The 27,139-nt window shown below is 49.5% G+C and overlaps 1 protein-coding gene across 1 annotated transcript in view; it reads left to right on the top strand.

Moving 5' to 3' along the window:
- The first annotated feature begins 13,672 nt into the window (after window positions 1-13,672).
- Window positions 13,673-27,139, top strand: part of GNAI3 (G protein subunit alpha i3) — a 123,934-nt gene continuing 110,467 nt past the window's right edge. Inside the window, exon 1 of the mRNA XM_082246186.1 lies at window positions 13,673-13,921. Within this exon, the coding sequence (XP_082102312.1) occupies window positions 13,804-13,921 (118 nt within the window). The 5' untranslated portion in view covers window positions 13,673-13,803. The remainder of the gene's footprint in view (window positions 13,922-27,139) is intronic.

Raw genomic sequence — 27,139 nt, 5'->3', positions numbered from 1 at the left:
CGCTCCTGCGTTTTCTGAAACAAGATGGATTTGCAGCTGCAGAAAAACTCCACTCAGCAGTTATGTAGAGATACGTTGAAATACCAATTCCAACTCCCAAGACTTATCACTGTGGTCTGTCTGATTCAGCATACAAATATACACACTCAATAAGATGTTCCTGGAGTGATAGATGTATATAGCAGTATAGTGGTGATGAGCTGAAGAGACCGGTATGAACAGTGACAATAGGTGAACAGCAGTTGAGAGAAATGTTCATGACAGCATAGATGGTAACAGGTAGGATGCAGTTAGGTTAGCAATCATGTATGGTAGTAGGTGGTAGGATAGCAGATGACATACAGGAGAGACTAACCCAGTGCAAGGATAGATGTTAGTAGGCTCAAGAGCTAGCAATCTAATTAGTGCAGATGATAGTAACAGTCCTTAATATGCAGAGCTAGATAGTGTAAGCTTAGTAGGAAGGTTATGGAGGATTCCCCTGCGGGGTACTTATCACTAATAGCAAGCAGTAGTAGAGAGGTTCGGTATGAGCGAGTGATCCGGTAGCGGGATACAGGGATCAGTAGCGAGGTTCCGACAGCGAGGTACGCTTGTAAGCATATGAGCTTCAAGGCAGGTCAGCAACAAGGCACATTGAACGAACATGTGAGTGAGAACGCCGGCGGTTGAAATAGCCGCTCTGCGGCGCTCAGTGATGACAGCATCGGTCTTAAAGGTGTATGCGCACCTACCAGAAGAGAATGGTGGGACGCATACACTGAAGTGGAAAGTGGAATAGGGGTACCAGAGGTACCAGAACATTACACCTACTGGGTCTCACGGGGCAGGTACGCAGAAAATGTCCAGTTCCCCCACAGTACAGACAGAGATTGGCCTGTCGCCGTCGTTGCTTCTCTTCAGGGGTAAGAGGAGTACGGACCAATCCAAGCTGCATGGGCTCAGCCTCTGGAGCAGAGGTGGCAGGAGTGACTGGAAAGGATGGGTGAACGGGAGAAGGTTTAGGGAGCATCCAACTAGGTCGGGGACCCTGGAAGCGCTCAGTGCGCCGCTCGCGCATGCGCCTGTCTAGCTTGGTAGCGAATTGGATTAAATCCTCCAAAGTGGCAGGGGTTTCAATCCTGGCCAACTCATCTTTCAAAGCTTCTGACAGCCCTTGGCGGTACTGGTATTTAAGAGCGGGTTCGTTCCACCCTGTGTCAGCTGACCATTTTCGAAATTCAGCAGTGTAGTCCTCCACCAGTCTCTTTCCTTGAGTGTAGCACAGCTTCTGCAGTAGCGGTGCGTTGAGGGTCGTCATATAGTTGAGACATACTTTCAAAGAAAAGGTCCAAAGAATTCAGAAGAGAGCTCCTCTGTACCATCAGGCTGTGGGCCCAGGCCTGCCGCTCTTCGGTCAACAGGGAGATGACAAATCCCACCTTAACTACTTCGGACAAAAAAGTCGTAGGCTGAAGGGCTAAATATAAGGAGTAGGGATTTTCGAAGGCCGGAACTTTTTGCGATCGCCTGAAAAACGCTTCGGCGTGGGAACCCTGGGCTCAGGGGTAGCCATGATCACTGTGGGGCTTGATGCAGCTTGAGAAGAGGAGGCTCCGCTGGTGGGCGCAGGGGCTGCGGCTGTTGATGCAGGTTACCCTGAAAGTTGCTGGAGACTACCATCAATCTGGGCATAGCCTTCCTGCAGTTTCTGGACCGCATCAGTGAGGGGTGTGACCTGCTGGCACAGGATCTCAAGAGGAGAACGCGCTCTGTCGGCCTCTGACATGGCTGGTTTGTACTATCAGAATAGAGGTACTCACCGAGGTTGAGATGCCGAGAGCGGTTCGCTGTTGCGACTAAGCGCACTCCGCCCCTCTGGAGGTGATACAGAAGCTGGATGGCACAAAGAGGCACAAGCAACCAGCAGGCAGGGTAGAGCTCGCGTGGAGGTCCTGTAGAACTGGAGCAGAGACCGATCAGGATCCAGCAGAAGAAGTAGGTAGAAAGTCCGGAGCAGGCTGAGGGTCAAACACAGATAAGCAGACAATCCAGGTCACAGGCTGAGGGTCAAGGCACTGGAGATAGGAGGCAAGACTGGGTCACAAGCAGAAGGTCAAGGCACAGGAGACTGAAGGTGAATCCGGGTCGCAGGCAGAGGGTCAAACACAGGTAAGCAAGAGCAAAGTCCGTAAAACAAGCCAAGGTCGGGTCCAGGAGAAGAGCAGAGTAGGTCAGGGTCAATCCGGGTCACAGCAGGTAAATGATCACACAGGAAACAGGAACTCAGGTACAGGAAGCTGAAAGACAAACAAGCAATTCCTCTGAGCACTTGCAGCCAGGAAATCATGTGGAAGTCATGTGGTGCGTGTCATGTGACGACCAGTCTGCAGCTGAATGTTTCTCTGACATCAGGGCTGTTTTAGTGGCAAAAGTGGGACCTATTTAGTATTAGGTGGGTGGTAGCCATAATGTTATGGCTGAACAGTGTAAATGCATATGGGCAGCTTTAGGCATTACATCTTGCTATCATTACACTTGCTGTTGTGGGTAGATAAAACACACGGTTTGGCCTCTTTTTTACTTCCCTCAACTGCTTTCTCCCTGCAAAGACAATAGACAAGAGTGTATACATGCAAAAATGATCCCCCTGTTGCGCTTTGAGGCAGTACCTCTCACCAAACGTGACTCATTCAACTGGACGGGGCCATGGCACAACTGTCCCACAACCATGTGCAATGCAAGCAGTTCCAGCACAGCGGTGCACATTTTTAGGGGTTAAAATAAGGCGGAATCCTCACCGCCTGTCAGTAAAGCCACTGAAAACTAGCCCCTTGGGGTATGCAGAGCCATCTTTAACGTGGGACAAAAAGGGGAGCTGCATCGGGCCCAGTTATTGTTATGGGGCCCAAAGCAGCTGCACCTTGAGCCCGCACTGCCAGAAAATAGCATACTAACTGTGATAGACTCATCCGGGATTGAGGCTTTTGGAGGGGACTGCAGGCTAGCCTCTTGCCTACTGACTATGGGCCTTGGCTTTTAGGGGAACACTACTCTTTGTGAGGTGTATGTTGGGGGGACCGTTGGAGTAATGTTACTTTGGATTCAAGTCCATGTCTTCCCAAGACACACAGACTCTGGGACTATAGGCCCGGGGTCGCTGTTTAGGGCCTAGTTGTCCCATTACCAATAAGGACTGCTCCACATAGTCAGACTCATAGCAGATGTTAATATCATCAGTTCAACCACCTGTCTTCCACACATTGTTAATTGTGCTAATTAACCACTTTACCACCGGAGGATTTTGCTGTCTTCCGTCCAGGCCACTTTTTGCGATTCGGCGCTGTGCGACTTCAACTGACAATTGCGTGGTCGTGCGACACCGTACCCAAACGAAATTTACGTCCTTTTTTTCCCACAAACAGAGCTTTCTTTTGGTGGTATTTGATCACCTGTGCGATTTTTACTTTTTGCGCTATAAACAAAAAAAAGAGCGTTTATTTTGAAAAAATAACAATATTTTTAACATTTTTTTATATGAAATTCCCCCCAAAAAAGATGTAAAAACCAATTTTTTAAAAAATTTTTGGCCAATTTGTTTTCTGCTACCTATGTTTGGTAAAAAAAATCGCAATAAGCGTATTTTGATTGGTTTGCGCAAAAGTTATTGCGTTTACTAACAAAGGGAAAGATTTCTGTCATTTTTGGTGTTTTTTTTTTAACGCGTAATGGCGGCGATCTGCGATTTTTTTTGCGGGACTGCGACATTGCGGCGGACAGATCAGACCCTTGACTGACATTTTTGACACTTTTGGGGGTACCAGTGACATTACTACAGTAATCAGTGCTATATATATATGCACTGTTACTGTAAAAATGACACTGGCAGGGAAGGGGTTCATTTTATTGGAGAGGGAGGGGTTAATGTATGCCTGGTGCTTACTGACGTGTAGGGGGGGAGGTGACTGAGTGAGTCATGGACAGATCGGATGTCCAGCTATGCTGAACAGTCTGATCTGTCACTCCATGTCACTATGGAGATCCGCCCGCTGTGTTTACACACAGCGGGAGGATCTCCAGACTCGATCCCCGACGATCGGGTAAGAGCAGCGGCGATCGCCGCTGCTCCTCCCCTGGCCCGACTCCCGCTGTGAATGAAAACAGCGGGAGCGAGCCTCCGGCGGCGCGCAAGCGCCGCCCAGAAGGGGGAGTGTCTGATGACGTAGTATTACGTCGTCAGATGATAACGAGCCACTCTGCCGCAGTAATATTACTGTGAGCAGTCGTAAAGTGGTTAACACACCTATTGTCTGTTAGTAAACGATTGTGCGGATGTGTTTGCACAATAATGTAAGTAATAGTAAGAATGCATATTGTATTTTGTGAATGAGATCCCTGACTGTCCAGGTGGCTAGTTGTTTAATTAACTTAACGCTTATTGTGTTAATTATATTTCTGTATACAGTTGTGTTTGCATATGATAATGTGATCAGCCTCATCTGAGTGTGTAGTGTATAAAAAGCCTGTATTTTTGTTCAATAAAAAGCTCCAGTTTTGAAGCTAAACAAGTCTCGTCTAGTTCTTGGTTGCAATATGCGGTTATAATATCTGATATCTATATTTAGACTGGAGGAAGGTATACTGACAGAAGCACTTAGGCAGAGGGTGGGACGGTTCAGTCACATTGGTGGCAGCGGTGGGATTCTTCCTGCAGTCTGGGACATCCAAACCTCCACCAAGATCCAAGGTCCGGATAGCAGAAGAGGAGAGGTACAGATACCAGCCGCCATGCAAGAAGAATTCGTAAGGAGGTTATGAGAGATGCGGATACTAGTGATGGGCTTGATGTTTGAGTCGAAAATAAGATCGACTCCAAGATCGGGTGTTCGTGTGTTCGCCGAACACACAAACACCTGGAGCGCTCGGCGGCAAGTTCGCCTGCCGATGAGCGATCCATAATGCACTGCACGATGGCAGTGCATTAAGTGCTTGTGATTGGCCAAAGCATGCACCTGACCTGTATGCTTTGGCCAATCACAGCACAATGTCCTGTCAGAGCCAAGATTAACTAAAGGCAGGGTGCCTTTAGCCAATCATGGCTCAGGGGCAAAGTCCACGCCCCACACTTTATAAGGCTGCTGCTTACATGGCAGCTGTGTATAGTAGGGATTGAGCGATTATCGGCAAAGCCGATATCAACTTTTCCTGATATATCGGTATCGGCCCTGGAACTGGCCGATATTACCGATATTTTCGTGACGTCATTCTGCCTTCTTAGGCTGCCTCCCTCGCCTTGTACAGCCTCATCTGGAGTCGGGACTAGTCTTGCGGGAGTGTATCACAGCCATACACCCACCCACCCACAGCAGCCCGGTGCCAGCCAGCCACCTACACCCACAGGCCCTGTACCATCCAGCCAACCACAGGCACTGTACCAGCCAGCCATCCACAGGCCTTGTACCAGCCAGCCACAGGCCCTGTACCAGCCAGCCACCCACAGCCCCTGTGCCAGCCACCCACCACAGGGTGCCAGCCAGCCACCCACCCACCCACCACAGGGTGCCAGACAGCCAGCCACCCACCCACCACTACAGGGTGCCAGACAGCCAGCCACCCACCACCACAGGGTGCCAGACAGCCAGCCACCCACAACCACAGGGTGCCAGACAGCCAGCCACCCACCCACCACAGGGTGCCAGCAAGCCAGCCACCCACCACAGGGTGCCAGCCAGCCAGACAGCCACCCACCACAGGGTGTCAGACAGCCAGCCACCCACCCACCACAGCATGCCAGACAGCCAGCCACCCACCACAGGGTGCCAGACAGCCAGCCATCCACCACAGGGTGCCAGAAAGCCAGCCAGCCACCCACCCACCCACCACAGGGTGCCAGACAGCCAGCCATCCACCACAGGGTGCCAGCCAGCCACCCACCACAGTGTTCCAGCCAGCAAGCCACCCACCACAGGGTGCCAGACAGCCAGCCACCCACCCACCACAGGGTGCCAGACTGCCAGCCACCCACCACAGGGTGCCAGACAGCCAGCCATCCACCACAGGGTGCCAGTCACCCACCACAGGGTGCCAGCCAGCAAGCCACCCACCACAGGGTGCCAGCCAGCCAGCCACCCACCCACCACAGGGTGCCAGACTGCCAGCCACCCACCACAGGGTGCCAGCCAGCCACCCACCACAGGGTGCCAGCCAGCCAGCCAGCCACCCACCCACCACAGGGTGCCAGCAAGCCAGCCATTAAACATTAAACAAAAATTAACATGTTCAGTACCAGATTTGTTTTCAAAACTTTAAATTTACAAAATATCGGCCCATATTGGCCGATACCGATATGTTGTGACCAAAATATCGGTATCAGTTTTGGCCCAGAAAAAAACATATCGGTCTATCCCTAGTGTATAGTGTGTGACAATAGCAGTGGCGGAGCCAGAGGGTTAGCTGGGGTGGCAATTGACACCCCAGAAAAAGTCCCTGCCACCCCTGTTGCCACCCCGATCCTGGACAGGTGCATGGCTGGCAGCGGAGGAATCACAGGCAGTGGTGGGATCAGCCGGTTCGCAGAACTGGCTGATCCCTCTAAGCTGGCGGCCAGGGTCAGGGAGCAGCAGAGCAGTGCGTCCCGAGGCCGAGCCCGCCCATTCTGTGACAATAGCGAATGAAAATGGATCACATGGATCCTCCTCCGGCCAATCAGGGAGCGGGTCCTCCCGCTTCCTGATTGGCCGAATGGCAAACGCCGTGCCATTGGTCGAGGAGGCGCCGGCGGGAGGACTGAGAAGATGCAGGGAGCCGCGGACCGATGAGAAGCTGCTGTGATGACCGTCCGTCCGTGAGGTAAGTAAGCCGGTCTCACGGGGGGGGGGGGGGGGGGAACGCTGGCACTCTGCAATGATTGCGGGCAAATGCTGTGGCTGTGGCACTCTGCAATAATCATTGGGGGCAAGGCTGTGGCACTCTCCAATAATCATTGGGGGCAAGGCTGTGGCACTCTGCAATAATAATTCGGGGCATTACTGTGGCACTCTGCAATAATCATTGGGGGCATTGCTGTGGCACTCTGCAATAATCATTGGGGGCATTGCTGTCTCACTGTGCAATAATCATTGGGGGCAAGGCTGTGGCACTCTGCAATAATCATTGGGGGCATTGCTGTCTCACTCTGCAATAATCATTGGGGGCAAGGCTGTGGCACTCTGCAATAATCATTGGGGGCATTGCTGTCTCACTCTGCAATAATCATTGGGGGCAAGGCTGTGGCACTCTGCAATAATCATTGGGGGCATTGCTGTCTCACTCTGCAATAATCATTGGGGGCAAGGCTGTGGCACTCTGCAATAATAATTGGGGGCATTACTGTGGCATTCTGCAATAATCATTGGGGGCATTGCTGTCTCACTCTGCAATAATCATTGGGGGCAAGGCTGTGGCACTCTGCAATAATCATTGGGGGCAAGGCTGTGGTACTCTGCAATAATCATTGGGGGCAAGGCTGTGGCACTCTGCAATAATCATTGGGGGCAAGGCTGTGGCACTCTGCAATAATCATTGGTGGCATTGCTGTGGCACTCTGCAATAATCATTGGGGGCAAGGCTGTGGCACTCTGCAATAATCATTGGGGGCATTGCTTGGCACTCTGCAATAATCATTGGGGGCAAGGCTGTGGCACTCTGCAATAATCATTGGGGGCATTGCTGTGGCACTCTGCAATAATCATTGGGGGCAAACCTGTATCCTGTCTGTATCCTCTGATTGCCACCTGTATCCTGTCTGTATCCTCTGATCACCACCACCTGTATCCTGTCTTTACTAGTAATGGCAGCGATCAGCGATTATTAGAGGGACTGCGACATTGCGGTGGACGAATCTGACACTAAATTACACTTTGTATATTGACCCCCCAAAATAATACCTAGCCACCCCTTTGCCACCCCTGTTTTAAAAGTCTAGCTCCGCCACTGGACAATAGAGATTAGGCAGGTAGTTAGTGGATAGTGTGTTGAGTTAGTTTAGTGCAGTCAGTGTAGTGTACAGACATACTCCACTTTTAAAATGTATGTTGTAGTCCTGGGTCCCCTCTTGGTGCTCCCCAGGTTTAGTTCAGGAGCAGTGCCATGCCAAGCTGACCAATATTTCCCATTGACGCCAATGCTAAAGACAGGGAGCAGTGCTTTGCCAAGCTGACCAATATTTCTCATAGATGCCAATGAGCACTGAAAGCTGAAAATTGGTCTAGGCAGGAAGGGGTGAATGCGCCCTGTATTTAGGTGATTAAGGGGAACCCTATGACAGAAAGTAACCAAAAAAATGGCATAGGGTCCCCCCCAAAATCTATATCAGGCCATTTTGGTCTGGTATAGATTTTAAGGGGAACTTCGCCCCCCCCCCCATCCTGGCCTGCCAGGCTGCATGCTCGGATAAGGGTCTGGTATGGATTTGGGGGGGACCCCATGCCATTTTTTTTTTTTAATTTTGGCATTTTTTAATTTTTTTTATCTGTATTGCCAGGAGCCGACAATACATTACAGCCACGAGCAAGTTTAAATTACATTTTTTCCTTTAGAAATGTCCGTATTGCTGCGGCTGGCTACATACATCGTACAAATGCGCCACTTTGCAGGCACATTAAGGGGACCCCCCCCCCAGGCACAATATTTAAAGGAATTTTTCATTTTTATTGTTTCACTTTAAGCATTTTTAAAATCACTGCTCCTGTAAAAACGATTGTTTTAAAAAATAATTTTTGCATTGATACATATCCCCCAGGGCAGTACTAGGGTCCCCATACACTTTTTATGGCAATAACTTGCATATAAGCCTTTGAAGTTAGGACTTTTGAGTTTTCATGTTCGTGTCCCATAGACTTTAATAGAGTTTGCATGTTCGCTAGAACCTTTCCCCTGTTCGAGATGTTCTGGTGCGAACTGAACAGTAGGGTTTTTGACCCATCACTATCGGATACAGCACAGGGGACCAGTGTCAGTACAGGTCCTGCTGGGATGGTATGTTTTTGACCACTGGGAACTCTGGAAGGAAGGGCTAGCCCGTAAGCAGCGACACCAGGGAAAAATTCTCCCCTCTATCCAGTGAACGCCCCGGAAGAAGTCTAACATTGGACGAAACGCCGCGTCGGGCGGGACCTGTGATGCGGGACGTCACTACAGAGTGAAGCAGCGGTCATCTCGTTGGTGGTCAAACATTTCTGGCAGATAAGCTCTTTTTACTCCTATTACCTGAGTGATCAGTCTGCCTTGTACCATCTGTTTGGAGTCAAACCTAATTGGCTTGATCCTGGAATCGCTGAGGATTTCTGGAGGAGCAGTTTGGTGGAACCTTTGAGCCTTCTTTTATTAGTGGGACGGTAAGCGGCAGGGTGATTGGGGTTGCTCTCTCTCTCTTGTGGTGGTGGCACTTCAAGGAGACCAATCAGCTGGATCCTACCTATACCTGGACTTTTTATATAGCGCTGCTTTTCAATTTTACACTGTTTTTTTGTTTTATCCAGCATATGTGCAGCAGCTGTTTTTTATTTAATAGACCCAAGCGCAGTTTTATGTTTCATTTTTTTATGGTTGAGCTATGTTAAGGGCAGCCATACACAAAGCAAATTTCTTTCCTGCAACAAGAAATTTGCTTGATTCCTCCATCAACACAGAAAGTGTTGATGTGGTAGGGCGGCAAAAGTCGTCCCTGCCAGGAGAAAACAGTGATTATTGCTAGCGGCTATAGGAGCTGCTCGTGATAATCGCAAGAGAATCCGGCAAGCTGGTTGTACCCAAGTTAATTGACGCAATTTCCGGTCCTACTGTCACCGCTACGTCACTTCCGGTTCTGCATATGCATATATTTATACAGGCCTGATTTTATTCTACAAAATGTGAGTGTAATTTTAATTGTAATTTTAATTGACAACGCTACATAAGCACCTGTAATAATAAGGCCTCATACACACTGGACGTTTTTACAGCTGCTGTTTTTGGCATCAGACATTTTTTTCTGCAGCCAATAAACTCCCCAGCATGTTATCCTATGTGTCCATGCATACATGGGCTGTTATCAAGAGTTTTTGGCAGGGGTAGTTTCTGGCTGTAATAAAACTTGAAAAACGAATGGGTTTTAAAGTGGCGTTTTTCAGCTATAAAAAAACGCTCTAACATCAATAAACTCCAAAAAAACACTGCTAACTGGTGTTTGTCTACGTTTTTTATGGGAATGGCAGGCAGGATGTATTTACCTTCATGTACTGTATACTATATAAAATACATGTAATAAAAAACCCCAAAATTGTTTTTTTTTAAAATACAAAATAGACCACACGATATTGGTTTGGAAAAGATTAGGCCGCGGCTGTTTTATTATTGGCATAAATAAATACATAAATAAAACTCAAACTTTATTTACACTTGAAATAAAACACATAAACAACCTAGCCACTACAGCTCAGGTTGACAATATAAACATTAACTTTTAGAGCCGGTTCACACTGAGGCGATCCGACTTTGGGGGGCGACCTGTGAAGTCGCGTGCACCGCTGTACACCGCGACTTCGGCGCGACTTGCAGGGACTTCACATAATGGAAGTCTATGCAAGTCACTCCCAGGTCGCCCCAAAGTAGTACAGGACCCTTTTTCTAAGTCGGAGCGACTTGTGTCGCTCCTATTAGAACGGATCCTGTACTACTCAATGGACCGCGACCGACCGCGACTTGTCAGGCTGGCAAGTCGTCTTGACAAGTCGCGCTAGTCTGAATGGGCTCTTATAAACATTATCCAACCCAACATATTTCAAATCACATTAGACTGGCATCCACCGAAGCACTTGCGCTAAGGTGACAATAGTTGCCAATAAATAATAACTGGCCGCGACAAACAAAAGGGAGGGAGGGGAACGCTATGGGTAAATCCTGAGGAGGTAAAGTGACCCGGGGCCCCACGGTCGCTCTTAAATAGCCCCTTTTAGAACCGGTTAGGGCTAGTTGCAGGCTAAAGAGCAGGAGATTTGAGCGGGAGCGGAGCTCACTCGCAAATCTGCCCAGCGATAGCTGATAATCGGGCGGGAATGTCACAGCTGATCTCAAAAACTGCCCAGATACCCGCAATTTGAGCGGGAAGTTTGAGGGAGATTGACCAGAAGTCAAAAGGTCACTGACCCTCCTTGACAGCAGGCTAAACCTATACTGCTCACTCAACAAGGTTCAATAAAGTTCAATAACCTGCTAGCTGCCCCTGCCACCATCCCATAAAGAAAAAGGGGGGCTATTCCAGCCCCTTTTTCTATTCATTCCATTGCTTTTTTTAAGCCTGGGTTCTGTTTCAAGGTGTCGTTCATGGAACATAGCCTGGGTTCACACTGGTGCATGCTTAACACTGCATGTGATTTGCACCAAAAATGCACCACATTCCTGTACACATCACATGTGATGTCTGTGCGATGCGATTCGAGCCATATATTTTGTATGGCCCAAATTGCATCACATTTGCACCAAAATGTTGTAGGACCTTTTTTTTCCTCCACACCTAATCGCATTGCACGGATGTGAAAACCTAGGTGATGTGATTCTGGCAAGCACACTGCATTTTGCAATCTGTTTCCGGGTATTGTTCATGGAACATGAAGTCCTGTTGACATTGTGCCCATTTGGCATGCGATTTGTCATGTCGAATCGCATGTCAAATCGAAGCCTTTTACCGGTATTCTATCAGATTTCCCTACCTACGTCATTTCCGGTTGAGATCAGCTGTGGATTCGTAATGCAGCAGCTTGTAGCCGCGTCACACGTCCTATTGGGCATGCGCAGAATAGGTAGGGAATTTTGACAACATCGTAAGGGGTCAAGCAAAAGTCCTAGTGTGCATGCGCACCAACAGGTTCGGGCAGCAGGATCTCTTATAACAAACATCCATCTGATCTCCATGGCCCACACTGCGCTGACCCGACACTGCGCCGAGCCAACACTGCACTGACCCGACAATCCAATCTCCATGGCCCACACTGCACTGACGCGACACTGCGCCGAGCCGACACTGCACCGACCCAACAATCCGATCTCCATGCCCCACACTGAGCCGACCCGACAATGAGACAGTGGGCGTGCGCGCGTGGGTAGGGAATAGGATTGTCCCATTGTCGGCTCGGCTCAGTGTGTGCCATGGAGATCGGATGTATGTTTGTTATAAGAGATGCTGCTGCCCGATCGGTTGGTGCGCATGCGCAGTAGGACTTTTGCCTCACCCCTTACGATGTTATCAAAATTCCCTACCTATTCCGCGCATGCGCAGTAGGACGTGTGACGCGGCTACAGCTGGTGCATGCGATCCCACACCGGAAATGACGTAGGTAGGGAAATCTGACGGGGTAGGGTTTTCTGATAGAACACCGGCAAAGGCACCGGTTCACACTGAAAGCGGGTTTGAAATCATTCAGCTGAATGTGCAAAATTTCAAACTCGCATGTCAGTGCGAGTTGTGGGACGATTTGACAGACATCTGTACGGGTTAATGCACAGATGTCTATTGAAATCGCCCTGAAGTCGCCAAAAGTAGTGCAGAAACTACTTTTGGGAATTGTTGCGGTGCCGCAAAGTCAGGGTTGCACCAATTCGGACAGTGACGTTGCCGGCAATAGGCTCTGATTTGACATCTGATTTAACATGTCAAATCTGCCTGATGTGAAGGGGGCTTAATGTTCCATGAACGACATCCTGAAACAGATTGCAAAATGCAGTGAGCTTGACAGAATCGCATCGCATGTTCACACATTGATTTTGAAAAAAGAAGGGTTCACATTTGCATCAAAATGTTGTAGGACCCTTTTTTCCCAGTACCTTCATCTTATCGCATGGGTGTGAACACCTATGCCATGCAATTCTGGCAAGCATTGCATTGTGGAAAGGTCAGGGGTTACTAATGCCTCGTACACACGCAACGATTATCGGCCGACAGATCGGCCGTCTTTTGTCCAGTGTTGTTGTGTTGGTTGGAATGTGCCTAGACTGCACACGGATTTTCTCGGCCAACAAAAACCAACTTCAGAAGTGATGTCATGTTCTGGTTTACTTTCCGTGTGTTTTTTCTTCTCTGAGCATGCCCAGTCTTGCTCATCAGATTTTTGTCTGCCAAAATCTGTACTGACTGACGGAAAATCGGCCGTTCTGTTGACGGCCAACAAAAATTTTATAGCCTGCACACCAGATTTTCTGCACAGGCCGAAAAGTCGGAGTCGGTTGTCGAAAGCATCATACTAACAAGCCGAAAAACGGCCGATCGGACGTTGGCCGAAAATTCACAGCCAACTATTTTTAGCTAAAAACGCTGATGAACGCCAATGCAAATAAGTTAAAAAAACACTGAAAAACTCACCACAAAGCTACTGGCGTTTTTATAACGTCCAGTGTGCATGAGGCCTTATAATAATAATAAAAATGGGAGGGGGGAGGGGGTCTGAAATACAGTAAAAATGCATTCATTCTCTGGTAAGTGTCTCCACAGCAAGGACAATAATCATTCTTCTACAAAGCCAGGACATTACTTCCCCTGAATGAACGGGTAGTTGCTAAGTTTCGCTTTCTATCATCCGACTGCAGCTATCCTGTATCCCTCAGAGTAAGTTCACCACAGAAATCCACACACCACTGCTCCCCCTAGCTGGCGCGGCCGATCACTCTCTGCGCATGCGCAGTGCGCTTCAAGGCAGCCAAGTTGTGTAGCGGTAGTGACGCTAAGCAACAGTGGCTGTCGGAGGAAGCAGGGCGAGGCGGAGAAGTAGTGGGGGACTTGCAGCCGGAGACGGCTGATTGTGGCCCGGCTCCACCATGGGCTGCACACTGAGTGCCGAGGATAAGGAGGCGGTGGAGAGGAGTAAAATGATAGACCGTAACCTCCGGGAGGACGGAGAGAAAGCGTCCAAAGAAGTCAAGCTGCTGCTGCTTGGTGAGGAGAAGTTCAGCCTGGGCTGGGGCTCTGCTAACCCCTTGTCTTCTCCTTTCTATAACCCCTTGTCTTCTCCTTTCTATACACGTGTACGGGGCTAATAGCTGCACACTAAAGTTTTTCTAACCAATCCATGTATTTTCTAACATTTCCTTTGTGTCAAGTTGTCTGTATACCACTGCCTGACTTTTGTCTCCTCTATCAGTGATAGCTAAATCAATGATCTATCTATCAGTGGCATTGGAAGAGAAGAGCTCAGATTATCCATAGTCCTAACTTTTTTTAATGATTTAATCTAGATAAGGGTTAGAAGGGCTGCCAAGTTTTTATTGCTGTCTGTGACCATGCTAGGAATAGTCATTCTCTCTGTTGATCCTGGTGACCACTATCAGAAGGACAGAACAGGCAGTTCTAGAGTTGTCACAGGAACAGGAAGTTGGCCCACAGGTTTGAAAGACAGCTGGCAACCAGCTCTTCTCTTCAACCACTGGTGGAAGGAAAGACAATTGTTTGATTTCCCCATCAACACAGTGTTAAAGGTAACTCCACTTTCATGGGGGGGGATTGCAAAAAAAAAAAAAAAAATTGCGTATACAATTGGGACACAAGTCATATTGTAATTAAATGTTATTCAAAATTACCGTTCCCTTTCAATTTGCAGCTCTGTAATTTTCTGGAAATGCAATACAATATGGCTACCTGGAGCTGTTCTGTACACAGAATGTGTACTGACCACACCCCAGAAACATCATTTCCTGCTTGTGTGATTGGCTCACCAATTTTCCCAGAACTCTGCACTATTGGCGCTTTTCCACTGCATGGAACCGATTGGTTTGGCTAGCTTTTGCGCTTTTCCACTACATGGTACGGTGTTGGAACGGTTCGGTTCGGTATGGTACGGTATGGCGGCGCTTTTCCACTGCATGGAACCAATTGGTTCGGCTAGCTTTTGCGCTTTTCCACTACATGGTACGGTGTTGGAACGGTTTGGTATGGTATGGTATGGCGGCGCTTTTCCAATACATGGAACTGATTGGTTTGGCTAGTTTTTGCGCTTTTCCACTACATGGTACGGTGTTGGAACGGATCGGTATGGTACAGTATGGCGGCGCTTTTCCACTACATGGAACCGATTGGTTCGGCTAGCTTTTGCGCTTTTCCACTGCATGGTACGGTGTTGGAACGATTCGGTACGGCTGCGCTTTTCCAGTACATGGAACCGAACGGTACGGCTCGCTTAAACAGTACCACCTCGGTTGTGGTTCCAAGAGGGTCGTACCGGTACCATATCCCACAATCCTTTGCATGCAGCCTTGACTGTTTGTCACTACTAGCCACTGATTGGTCAGAGAATCATTGTTATCCCACCCACTTACTTTAGTGGAAAAGCAAACCGTACCAAACTGTTCCAACATCGTACCATGCAGTGGAAAAGCAAACCGGGCCGAGTGGACCCGAGCCGGTACTTGCAGTGGAAAAGTGCTATTAGATACAAGTCAGATTTCTGGCATCCCCTGAATCAAAAATGTATTTTTTGGTGAGATAATGTATTTTTTGGTTCCTTCCAATAGGAACACGTCTGAAGGGATGCAGGCCCAGCAGCTTTCCTCATTAGTGCCCTGCAGCTGCCACAGCTGATTGATGATTATGAAACAAATCCTATTAGGCCCCTTTCACACAGACGGACCGTTCAGATCCGCCTGTCAGTTTTTTTTGGCGGATCTGAACGGACACCCCATGCATCTCTATGGGGCATCGGATGTCAACGGGTCTGGACGGATGGATGGAAACCCTATTTTTCCATCCATCCAGCGGATCGGATCCGATGAGAACAGACAGTCTGTTCCCATCCGATTCCCCCATAGAGAACAGCGGGGACCTGACAGCTGTTTCCACACACAGCTGCCATCCACCGGCTCAGCGGGGGATCGGCGGATCGATCCCCCCGCTGAGAAAAACGGAGTCCCTGTGTGAAAGTGCCTTACACCCACTCAGTACTGTCCACTCAGTACTGAGGAAGAAACAAAGATTTCTTCAGAATAACAAAAGGTTGGAATCTGCAACAAAGTTTGTTAAAATCCAGGCAATGTACAGAGATCACCCAGAGGGGAGTGTTGTTTTGTTGGAAAAAAAAAAAAAAAGTGGAGTTACACTTTAAACCTAGTACACATGGGGGAATGTCGGGTGCCATCGGCCAGTTCAAGCTGGCCAACATTCAGCCAGTGTGTACGGCAGCTGGTCTGACAGAAGACGGCCAAACCTCCGTCTTCTGGCAAAGGGGTATGACTGAAAATGGTCCGTCGATCGTTGCTCTCAGCCAATGGCTGAGAGCGCTGACCGGGGTGTTCTGCTGGGTTGAACAACAAAAAAAACTACCAGTGTGTACCAGGCTTTAATGGGGGAATGCCTCCTGTAGCCCTATTGTGTTCTGCCGGCAGGCGGGGAACCTCTCAGCTGGGGAACACATTGATTACTGCTAGCGGTTAATGATGGGCTCAAGTGTGTTTGGATTGTACCTGCCAGGAAGCCGTCAGTGCACACCGCCAATCATAGGCAGCGTGTGTATGTGCAGCTGCGGGCTAGGAAATGGCTCACTGCCTATTTGCCTATGATTGTGATGGCTTACTGGCGGGTACGATCCAAACACGTCTGAGCCCATCCCTACTAGCGGCTATAGTCACCAGCAGTAAAAACGTACTAATATCTGACAGGCTGGATGTACCCAACTCGATCAATGTATTGACTTGGGTAAAATCAGCCTGCCCATACATGGATCGAATCTCGGCCAGTCCCTGTTGAACCTTCCGAATTTCGATCCATATATGGCTTGCTTATGATAGTTCACCTCACTTTGTAGAGATTTTCTCACTTACAAGGTGAAGGGTAATTTCCCCAACAGGAAGCTGACAGAAGTTATAACCCTTCCCCGCTATGTTCAGCAGGGACCGGCTGAAATTCGATAAGTGTGTGATCATCCCTGCTAGACAAAAGTTGATCAACTTCTGTCGAAGGGACATGCTGGAAAACCTTTCTCAATCAGCAGCTGCAGTCACTGAGCTTTGTATTTTGACAGCATTGGGTCCTGCTGTCAGAATACACAACTCACAGACACAACACAGAACTGCTGTCCTCATTCCACAACTCACTTGCGTGAATGTAGGAATCTGTTTTTTTTTTTTTTTCTTAAATCAGCCTGCTGGCTAAACAAAAGAAAAAAAAAAACCATCTGTGGCCAGCTTAGAACAAAAAATGTTTTGGCTACGCATTTTGCAGTGTATCCATGGTCAAAACTAAAAATCATATATGCATTTCAACATTAGATGTCAATGCCTACTTTTGTTAATCCGAACAAGTGGGCTGAATGAAAAAGCTAACAAATGCCTTCTTCCACACAAGCAGGGTGAATGGAGGAAACCCCCTACAGGACTTTCTAATATGACAGCAGGATTCGCTGCTGTCAGACAACACATCATTGACTGCAGCCGCTGATCGACAAATGTTTTCCTGCATGTCCCTCAGGTTCCATTCACACCTGGTGTTTTTAGGACACGCGACAAAGCGCACAGATAATATGTTTTGCAGTGCGTTTCAGAAAGTTGCGTGGCAGGCTTGCTTGGCAAATGCCTCAAAACGTGCTCTATTCGAAAAAAGGCTTTGGAGCTTCTTTGGCACGTTTGTCATGCGTAGGGCAGCCCATTCAAGTGAATAGCCTGCCCTGTGCACAATGAACGGAAACGGAACGGAAACGCACAAAAGAAGAGTGGGAACACAAGTTCCAGCTACCCTCAGGTGTAAACCCAGCCTTAGAAGTCAATAAAATGATCAATTTCTGTTGAGCAGGGATGGCCACACACGGATCGAAACTCGTTTGGTCCCTGCTGAACCAGCCAAATTTTGATCCATCTGTGCCCAGCGTTAGACCAGTCTGAAATGAGTGGTTACAGAAACTGCCTGCCTGTTCCCAGTTCACATCTAACTTTGAATGTTTGAACTCTCCTGAATTGCCAGATGTGCCCTCCAAGCACTGATCTAAAAGGCCTAAAGCCCCGTACACACGCGTCGAAAATTGGTAGGGAATTTTTGTCCGACGACCGATCTGCCGATTTTCGGCTTGTTAGTATGATGCGTCTGACAACCAACTCCGACTTTTCGGCCGAAAAAAATCTGGTGTGCAGACTATAAAATTTTTGTTGGTAGTCAACACAATGGCCGATTTTCGTACAGTCAGTACAGATTTCGACAGGGAAAAATCTGATGAGCAAGTCTGGGCATGCTCAGTGAAGAAAGAACACAAAGAAAGCAAACCAACACATGACATCACTTCTGAAGTAGAATTTTGTTGGGCGAGAAAATTTGTGTGCAGTCTAGGCACATTCCAACCAACAAAACACAACTCTGGACAAAAGACGGCCGATCGGTCGGCCGATAATCGTTGCGTGTGTTTAGTCTCTCTATTTCCTTAGTGAAGGGGAGCTATGGCATACCTAGTAAGAGGCCATAATGATGAGGGCTTCCCTTTTACCTCCTGGTCCAAACACCCCTAGCATGGTAACAGGAAATGATAGGGTACAGATTGCCACAGGTGCCAATAGTCCAGTAGATGACTTGGCAGAGAGGTGCTCACATAGACCACAGATAGATTCCACTGAGGAATCATGTGAAGGTGCCACTGAAGAGATGACTGGAACAGCTGCTGGCAGGAACATTGGAACCAATGACAGACAGGACAAGTGGTCTTAGACAGGCAGAGGTTGACAACTGGGAAGGTGGAAAGGAGAAGCGTGGTCAGGTGGCAGTTTGAGGTCACACCAGGAAGTCAGCAGAATTGTGATTAGGAGGCAGGTTGAGGTCACAACAGGAAGTCTATTTTGATCAGGAGCCAAGCTGAGGTTGCACCATCAGTTACATAGTAAGGTTGAATAAAGACACTAGTTCATCCAGTTTTACTGTGTGTGTTTAACAGAGGCGCGCCATTGTCAGAAGATAGCCAAGGTCAAGCAGCAACAAAAATCAGCAGAGACAAGTCATGGTCAGGAACTAGCCTAGGTCAATAGCAAGCAGGCATAGCAAGCAGGCAGAGCAGAAACAGAAGTCGTGGCAGGACGAGTCGGCAACTGGAAAGCAGATCACAGAAACAGGTTCATGTTGCGGGGTAACCGCTAGCAACCATCTAGCAACTTTCTGACTCAGCCATGTTCTTTAAATAGGCCATCTGGTACCAAGATAGAATTAAGCATGTGTCTGTTCGTGCATGTCCGTGCATAAGCATGTTTTGTGTATTAGCGTGCCCATGCAAACGTACAGTATGTGCTAGAACTGGCCTACGTGTGTCGTCTTCTGATGCCGTCTTGACAGACTGTCAGTGGCTTCTGCTTCCTGACAGAAAATGTATTGTGGAACTTCTCATCCAAGTGGTTGAGAACTAAAACGGAACTTTAAAAAAAAAATGAAAAAACTGGGGGGGTTTATTTACTAAAGGCAAATACACTGTGCACTTAGAAGTGCTCTGTGATTTAGTTCTGAGGGGAAGCTCTACAGATTTCTATCATCTAAGCATGTGCAAGCAAAAATGCTGTTTTTTATTTTTCTTGCATGTCCCTCTCAGATCTACGACGACTGCACTTCCAAGCGCACTTTTAGAGCCGGTTCACACTAGCGCGACTTGTCAGGCGACTTGTCAGCCTAACAAGTCGCGCTCCCTCGCGGTCCATAGACCGCTACAGGACCCGTTCTAATAGGAGCGACACAAGTCGCTCTCACTTAGAAAAAGGGTCCTGTACTATTTCAGGGCGACCTTGGAGCGACTTGCATAGACTTCCATTATGTGAAGTCCCTGCAAGTCGCTCCGAAGTAGAGGTGCATGGTAATGCACAAGTCGCCCCCCGAAGTAGTAAGGAGTCGTGTCGCCCCAGTGTGAACCGGCTCTTAGTGCACAGTGGATTTGCCTTAAGTAAATAAACCCCAAGGTCTCTTCTGTTCCGCATTAAAGTTTCTTACCTGTTTGTCCATACTGTATAATGAGCTGCACACTTGCAGTTCTGTGTACATCTTCAGCAGTGCTGCGATGAGTGATGTCAAGGAGCCTTCCCAACCAATGAAAACAGTCAGAGATTGGTACCCAGAAGATGACTGGCTAAAGATTTTAGTGCCCGGCGGAGAGCCTTGGGTCACCTCCGTGCTGGAAGTATAGTTCTGCTTTAACTATAACTGAGCACCACAAATGCTATTTAATTCATTATTTCTCTTACGTCCTCCGACAGTCGCCGCCTCTTCATATTCGTCACATATGGGGTATTAGACTTTGCTCCGAAGGAGTAGCTAGGCAACAGAATATGTTAACAATAAAGCTTTAACATATCCCACCCTCAAGGGGTGGTCCCCTCAGTCAATACCCTCCTACTTCCTGCAACCATATCTCAGTTTTAATGTCTAGCTTGTCAGGAGTGGCTGGCTCTCTCTGTGCTGGGACTTTTTGTCCCAGACTCTTTCTTCTTTTTGATATTTTGTTTGAGTTTTCTCTCTACCTTTACTTAGCTGTTATTTTTGTCAGCATTAGTTAGTTCTTCGGACGAAGAGGATCATGCGGACTGGGTCTCGGGCTGATCCCCCTGGTCGCAGGTCGTGGGTCAGTGGCTTCCCAGTCTGCCATCGAGCGTTCAGCCAGGTAACGCTCCTGGCACGGTGAACGACCCATCCCTGTTCGGTGCAGGGATGATTGGTGAGGTGGCTACCTCACCGGACGCTGTGCGGTTTCTGAACCGCCATTGTGTGCGTCTTGAATTGCGACTCTCCCTGCCTCATGTGCAGCGGCTTGTTCGCCTGTGCGGGTTCCCCACGCCATGTGAGGTAAGTGTATCTATGTGGGGACCTGTCTGTCTGGGGGGGGTCTCAGTCTGGGACTGTGTAACCTGCCTTTAATCACACTGCTTGTCTCCCTATATCTCGGCTGCATGCTGTGGGCTGCAAGGGGGGGGGGAGCTGTATGACACTGAGTATGTCAGGCTGGGCAGTGTGAGGAGCTGTGTGCTGTGGGGCATGTTTTTAATGGCATGTTGGGGCATATACAGCGTTCGCTGCGGCGATCTAACATGTATCCATATAATGGGATAATATTGTGTGTGATTTTATGCACTGTGGAGCGGCGATTTCGGCGCCAAACGGCGCCATTTTACCGGCGCCCGCTCCGGCCGCATGGTTTACATGCACGGCGGCCATTTTCTTGTAGCCTCCATAGGCTTACATAGAGCGCCCTGGCAGCATCACTTCCTCTCTCCTGGAAGCACCGATCGAGGCAGCAGCAGCAGCGGAGTCTCCTCAGGTTTTATCCTTCTATTCCTGTGTTCCATTGCCTGTATTCAGTCTGTATATTCCCTGTGGGGGTCTCATTGTGCCTGAGTGTGGTGCGGTGGGCTGCGCTTGCCGCACTTGCTGTAAGGGGGCGGTTAACCCTTGGTTGTCTGGCATACAGGGGCAATGGATTCTCAGGAGGGCAAGTTTCCCACAGTATTGGTGGAAAGCCAGGGGACCGCTGTTTCCCCCCCAGGGGGGGATTTGGCCACGATTGTGGCTGGCCTTGCTGCACAGGTGCAAATGCTGGTGGCTGCTCAATCTACTAAACGGCCCAGAGTTGCTCTGTCCTCTGATTCTGAGGGTGAAGGTGATGGGGCTGTTCTGGCGGGGACCCCCCTATCGGGGTCCCGCTCCTCTCTTGATCTAGTGGGGTCTGAGGTAGAGGCTGAAGTTGAGGGGGTTGATAATTCTCCCCCTGGCTCGCCTGCAGAGCTTGCAATCATGGATGAGTTGATTGCTTCCATTAAGCAGACGCTACGTTTGCAGGACGAGGTGTGTCCCCCAGCTGCCTTGGCGGCTTATGGGACGCAGAGAAAACGCAGGACGCCGCAGGTTTTTCCCTGCAATGCTGATTTTCAGCGCGCTGTTAAGGACCAATGGCGCGATTTGCGCAAGCCTTTTGCGGTACCAAGTAAATTTAAGCTGCGTTATCCTTTCTCGCCTGCCACTGATGAACGGTGGTGTGTGCCTCCGCCAGTGGATCATGCTATTGCGGTTTTGAACAAAGCCACTGCGATCCCTGCAGAGGGATCCCCTGTTTTCCGTGATGCCACGGATAGGAGACTGGAGTCTCTTGCCCGTCATACTTATTCTGTTACGGGTTCTATGCTTAAGGCTCTGTTTGCTTCTCTCATGGCGGCCCAGGCGATCGCAAGTTGGCCGCAGATGCTTAGGCGCGTCCTAGTGGCCGATTCGGCCTCGGCGGCGACCCTGGATATGGTGGATCAGATCCACCAGGGTGTCATGTATCTGTGTGATGCGGACCTGGACCTGATTCCGTTGGCCGCGCGTGTGCACAGCGTGGCGGTGTTGTCTCGCCGCCTGGTTTGGTTGAAATGTTGGTCGGTGGATCAATCTTCACGTAAAACCTTAGCCAATCTGCCTTATGATGGGTCTCGCCTTTTTGGGGAGTCCCTGGATGTGTTGATTAAGGGGATTACCGGGGGTAAGAGCACTCTCTTGCCCCATTTCCCCAAGGCTAAGGGGGCTTCTGGGAAGAAGCATGCTCATTTTCGGCCCCCTCAGGGGTCCTTTCGTGCCTTTCGGCCGCACTACAAGGGCAAACCGTTCAAGGGCCAGGGCTCTCAGAAGAAACCCTGGTCTGGGAAACAGAAGTCCGGCCAATCCGGACCTGCGGCCCATAACAGTTCGGCCTGAAGGGGCGCCCTCACCCAGTTTTGGGGTGGGGGGACGCTTGCTCGGTTTTCTTCAGCCCTGGTTGGCCCGTGTGCGGGACAGATGGGTTCTGGAAATCGTTCGATCTGGTTACAAGATCGAGTTTCTCTCTCGGCCAGAGAGCAGATTTTTTCCCTCAAATCTACAACTGTCTCCAGAGCGCCTGCGGGATCTGCACCTGGCGGTGCGGGACCTGAGGGCTCAGGGAGTGGTGGTTCCGGTGCCTCATCGGGACAGATTTCGGGGGTTTTATTCCAATCTGTTCACCGTGCCCAGAAAGGAGGGCAAGGTTCGTCCTATTCTGGACTTGAAAGCTCTGAACCGCTCTGTGCGGGTTCGCAAGTTCCGCATGGAATCCCTGCGCTCGGTGGTGGCTGCCCTGGTTCCGGGGGAATTCATGGCCTCCTTCGATTTGAAGGATGCGTATCTTCACATCCCCATATTCGAGGGTCATCAGAGATACCTTCGATTTGCCATTGCGGAGGATCACTACCAGTTCGTGGCGTTGCCCTTTGGGCTCGCCTCGGCTCCGCGGGTCTTCACCAAGGTGCTTGCACCGGTTCTGGCATTATTGAGAGCCCAGGGCATTTCTGTCCTGGGGTATCTGGACGACATTCTGATTCGGTCTGCGACCAGTCAGGGTCTGGAGAAGGACCTGTCTGTCACGATGCAAACTCTGCAGGAGTTCGGTTGGACGATAAATGTTCCAAAGTCGACACTGAGTCCGTCGGTTCGTCTTCCCTATCTGGGAATGATACTGGACTCGGTGCAGGCGAAGGTCTTCCTGCCGGAAGACAGACTCAGGACTCTTCAGGAGGAAGTCAGGTCCCTCAGGGACGTTCCGAACTCGTCTCTGCGGACGTGTATGAGATGTCTGGGGTTGATGGTCTCGGCTTTCGAGACGATTCCTTTCGCGCAGTTTCACACGCGGGGTCTCCAGGCGGAGATCTTGTCCAAGTGGGACGGGCGACCTCAATCTCTGGATCTTCAGATCTCGTTGAGTCATCGCACCAGGGAAAACCTTCTGTGGTGGCTCCAGTCCCCGTTGGTGTCCGGGGGCAAGTCGTTTCGTCCGATCTCGTGGACGATAATCACCACGGATGCCAGCCTGTCGGGCTGGGGTGGTGTTCTGGGCGTTCTGTCCGCCCAGGGGACCTGGTCGGAGGGGGAGTCTTCCCTCCCGATCAACATTCTGGAATTGTGTGCGATAAGGCTCTGTCTTCATCGCTGGACGGACCGGCTGCAGGGCTGCCCGGTTCGGGTGCAGACGGACAATGCCACGGCGGTGGCCTACATCAACCACCAAGGGGGCACCAGGAGTGCCCGAGCGGCTCGAGAAGTGGCCGACATTCTGTCTTGGGCCGAGACTCATGTCCCGGCGATAACGGCGGTTCACATTCCGGGAGTGGAGAACTGGCAGGCGGACTATCTGAGTCGCCAGACCCTGGATCAGGGGGAATGGTCTCTCCACCCGGCTGTCTTCCAGATGTTGTGCGCGGAGTGGGGTCTTCCAGATGTGGACCTGTTCGCGTCTCGCCTCAACTACAAGGTGAAGAGGTTCGTGGCAAGGACGCGCGACCCTCGGGCAGACGCGTCGGACGCGTTAGTGGCCCCGTGGCATCAGTACAGGCTGATGTACGCGTTTCCACCGATTCAGTTGCTGTCCCGGTTCCTTCGCAGGTTACACTCGGAACGCAGCACGGTGATTCTTGTGGCACCGGACTGGCCTCGCCGGTCCTGGTACGCAGACCTCGTGAATCTGGCGGTCGACGCCCCCTGGCGTCTGCCTCTTCGGGACGATCTACTGTCTCAAGGACCGATTTACCATCCTGCTTTACAGTCGCTGGCTTTGACGGCCTGGCTGTTGAGACCGAGGTCCTGAAGGAGAAGGGTCTCTCTCCAGAGGTTGTTCATACCTTGATCAACGCGAGGAAGTCTTCCTCGGGAAAGGTTTATTACCGTACTTGGAAGGCCTATTTTGCCTGGTGTGAGTCCAGGGGGTTTTCACCCCGCACGTACTCGGTTTCCCGTGTGCTGTCTTTCCTTCAGACGGGTGTCGATCAGCGTTTGGCGCTGGCTACGATAAAGGGTCAGGTGTCTGCGCTGGCCGTTCTGTTTCAACGTCCCGTGGCTTCCAACTCCTTGGTTGGCACTTTTATTCAGGGTGTGCGGCATCTGGTTCCTCCTAGGAGGGATCCTTTGCCCCCTTGGGACTTGAATCTAGTCCTGTCTGTGTTACAACGTGCTCCTTTTGAACAGATCAGGGAGATATCGTTGTCTATGTTGTCCAAAAAGGTCGCCTTTTTGGTGGCGATCACTTCGGCTCGCAGAGTGTCGGAACTGGCGGCTTTGTCCTGCAAGTCTCCGTACCTGGTTGTTCATTTGGATAAGGTGGTCTTGCGACCTAATCCTTCTTTTCTGCCGAAACGAGTTTCGGAATTCCATCTTAACGAGGATACTGTTTTGCCTTCGTTGTGCACGAAGCCTAAACATCCAAAGGAGGTGAGACTACATTCTCTGGATGTTGTTCGGGCGATTAGGGTTTACCTTAAATCGACTGAGTCTTTTCGAAAGACGGACTCCTTGTTTGTTCTTCCAGAGGGTCCTCGGAAGGGCATGGCGGCTTCCGCCTCTACCATTGCCAAATGGATCAGGCAGACCATTGAACAGGCCTATGCCTTGCAGGGGAAGGTTCCCCCTGTGCCTGTGAAGGCGCACTCTACTAGATCTCTGAGTACGTCTTGGGCCTGTCGTCATGGGGCTTCTGTAGCCCAGGTGTGTAAGGCGGCGACTTGGTCGACCGTACACACTTTCACAAAATTCTACAAAGTAGATGGTCAGGCATCGGCGGATGCTTCCTTTGGCCGCAAGGTTCTTAGTGCGGCTGTTCCCTAGGGTCCCTTGTTGGGGACTCCTGGCTGTTGGGATAAGTTTTGTATCCCCTGGTTTTTTGTCTTTTCCTGGGTTGTTGCTCCTGTTGAGCACTTATTTTTGCTGTTGCCCAGCTGGTTTCCTTCCTTTGGTAAGGTTCCTTTCTTTGATGTGGAGACTGCGTTGCCTTTCGGCGCGGATGCGTTTCCCACCCCTCATGTTTGCACTGCTTTGGGACGTCCCCATATGTGACGAATATGAAGAGGCGGCGACTGTCGGAGGACGTAAGAGAAAACGGAATTTTTGTAAAATCTTACCTGTAAAATTCCTTTCTCTGAGTCCTCCGACAGTCGCCGCCCCCGCCCCTCTTTTGGGGTTTGATTGTATACTCTACTGCTATTCCACTAAAACTGAGATATGGTTGCAGGAAGTAGGAGGGTATTGACTGAGGGGACCACCCCTTGAGGGTGGGATATGTTAAAGCTTTATTGTTAACATATTCTGTTGCCTAGCTACTCCTTCGGAGCAAAGTCTAATACCCCATATGTGACGAATATGAAGAGGCGGCGACTGTCGGAGGACTCAGAGAAAGGAATTTTACAGGTAAGATTTTACAAAAATTCCGTTTTTTTTATTATTCAAAGCAAACTCTCACCCATCTATCAGAGTCTCTATGCTTTAATTTGTTAAGAAATCACTTGGAACCCCCCCCAGCATTTCTATCTGTGACTATCTTGAGTAAGGGAAGATGATTCATGGATCATTTACTTCCTGGAATTGAGCTCCTCATTTCGGACTAGGCCAGAAAAAATGAAGCAACTGAGGAAATGTAAAGAAAAAAAGTTACAGCAGAATTAAACTCTGCTATAGTTATCTTTTTAATGGCTCCCCCCAGGAGGTTTGTGCCATATTGTGCTAGTATGCACAACAATATACACAAAGAAATGGCACAAAACTGAGAAAAAAAACCCTTAAAATAATTGTAAAAGCTTCAGGTTTTTTACCCTAATGCATTCTCTCCATTTATGTAAAACCTCTTTTATGTGAAGCGGATTCAACCTTGGGGCTGTACACAGTCTCCGTTGTTTACACTGGGCCTATTAGCAGTTGTTTGCTGTTGCCCACCTGTCATTGGGACTGTTTTTAGACACCCTGACAATATGTGATGACTTGCGTCCCTCATTTGATAAAAAAAGAAAATACATTTATGTGCTTGGTTTTGTGATTGATTTTTTTTTTTTTTTGGGAAAGGATGTAAACCTCAAAGAAAGTTAAAGAGGAAGTAAACCCTCCTCTGACACTTTTACCTATAGGTAAGCCTATGATAAGGCTTACCTATAGGTACTGTAAATATCTCCTAAACATGTACCGTTTAGGAGATATTTACCTTACATGCAGCCAGTGACGTCACTGGCGCATGCGCTCTGAAGGAACGGCCGCTGGTGCCGTTCCTTCAGAGTCCTGTGACGTCACCGTGGCTCCGGCCAATTAGATGGCCGGATGCTGCGATCCCGGAAGACAGGTAAGCAGGCGGCACGGCGGGGGCTCGTTCTAAGGTAAGTATTTCATAATGAGCTAGTATGCGATGCATACAAGCTCATT

This window comes from Pelophylax lessonae (assembly GCF_965119305.1).
Source record: "Pelophylax lessonae genome assembly, chromosome: 2".
NCBI classification, from domain to species: domain Eukaryota; kingdom Metazoa; phylum Chordata; class Amphibia; order Anura; family Ranidae; genus Pelophylax; species Pelophylax lessonae.
Note: the sequence above shows the minus strand (reverse complement) of the source record. Positions and strands in the feature narration are given on the sequence as shown.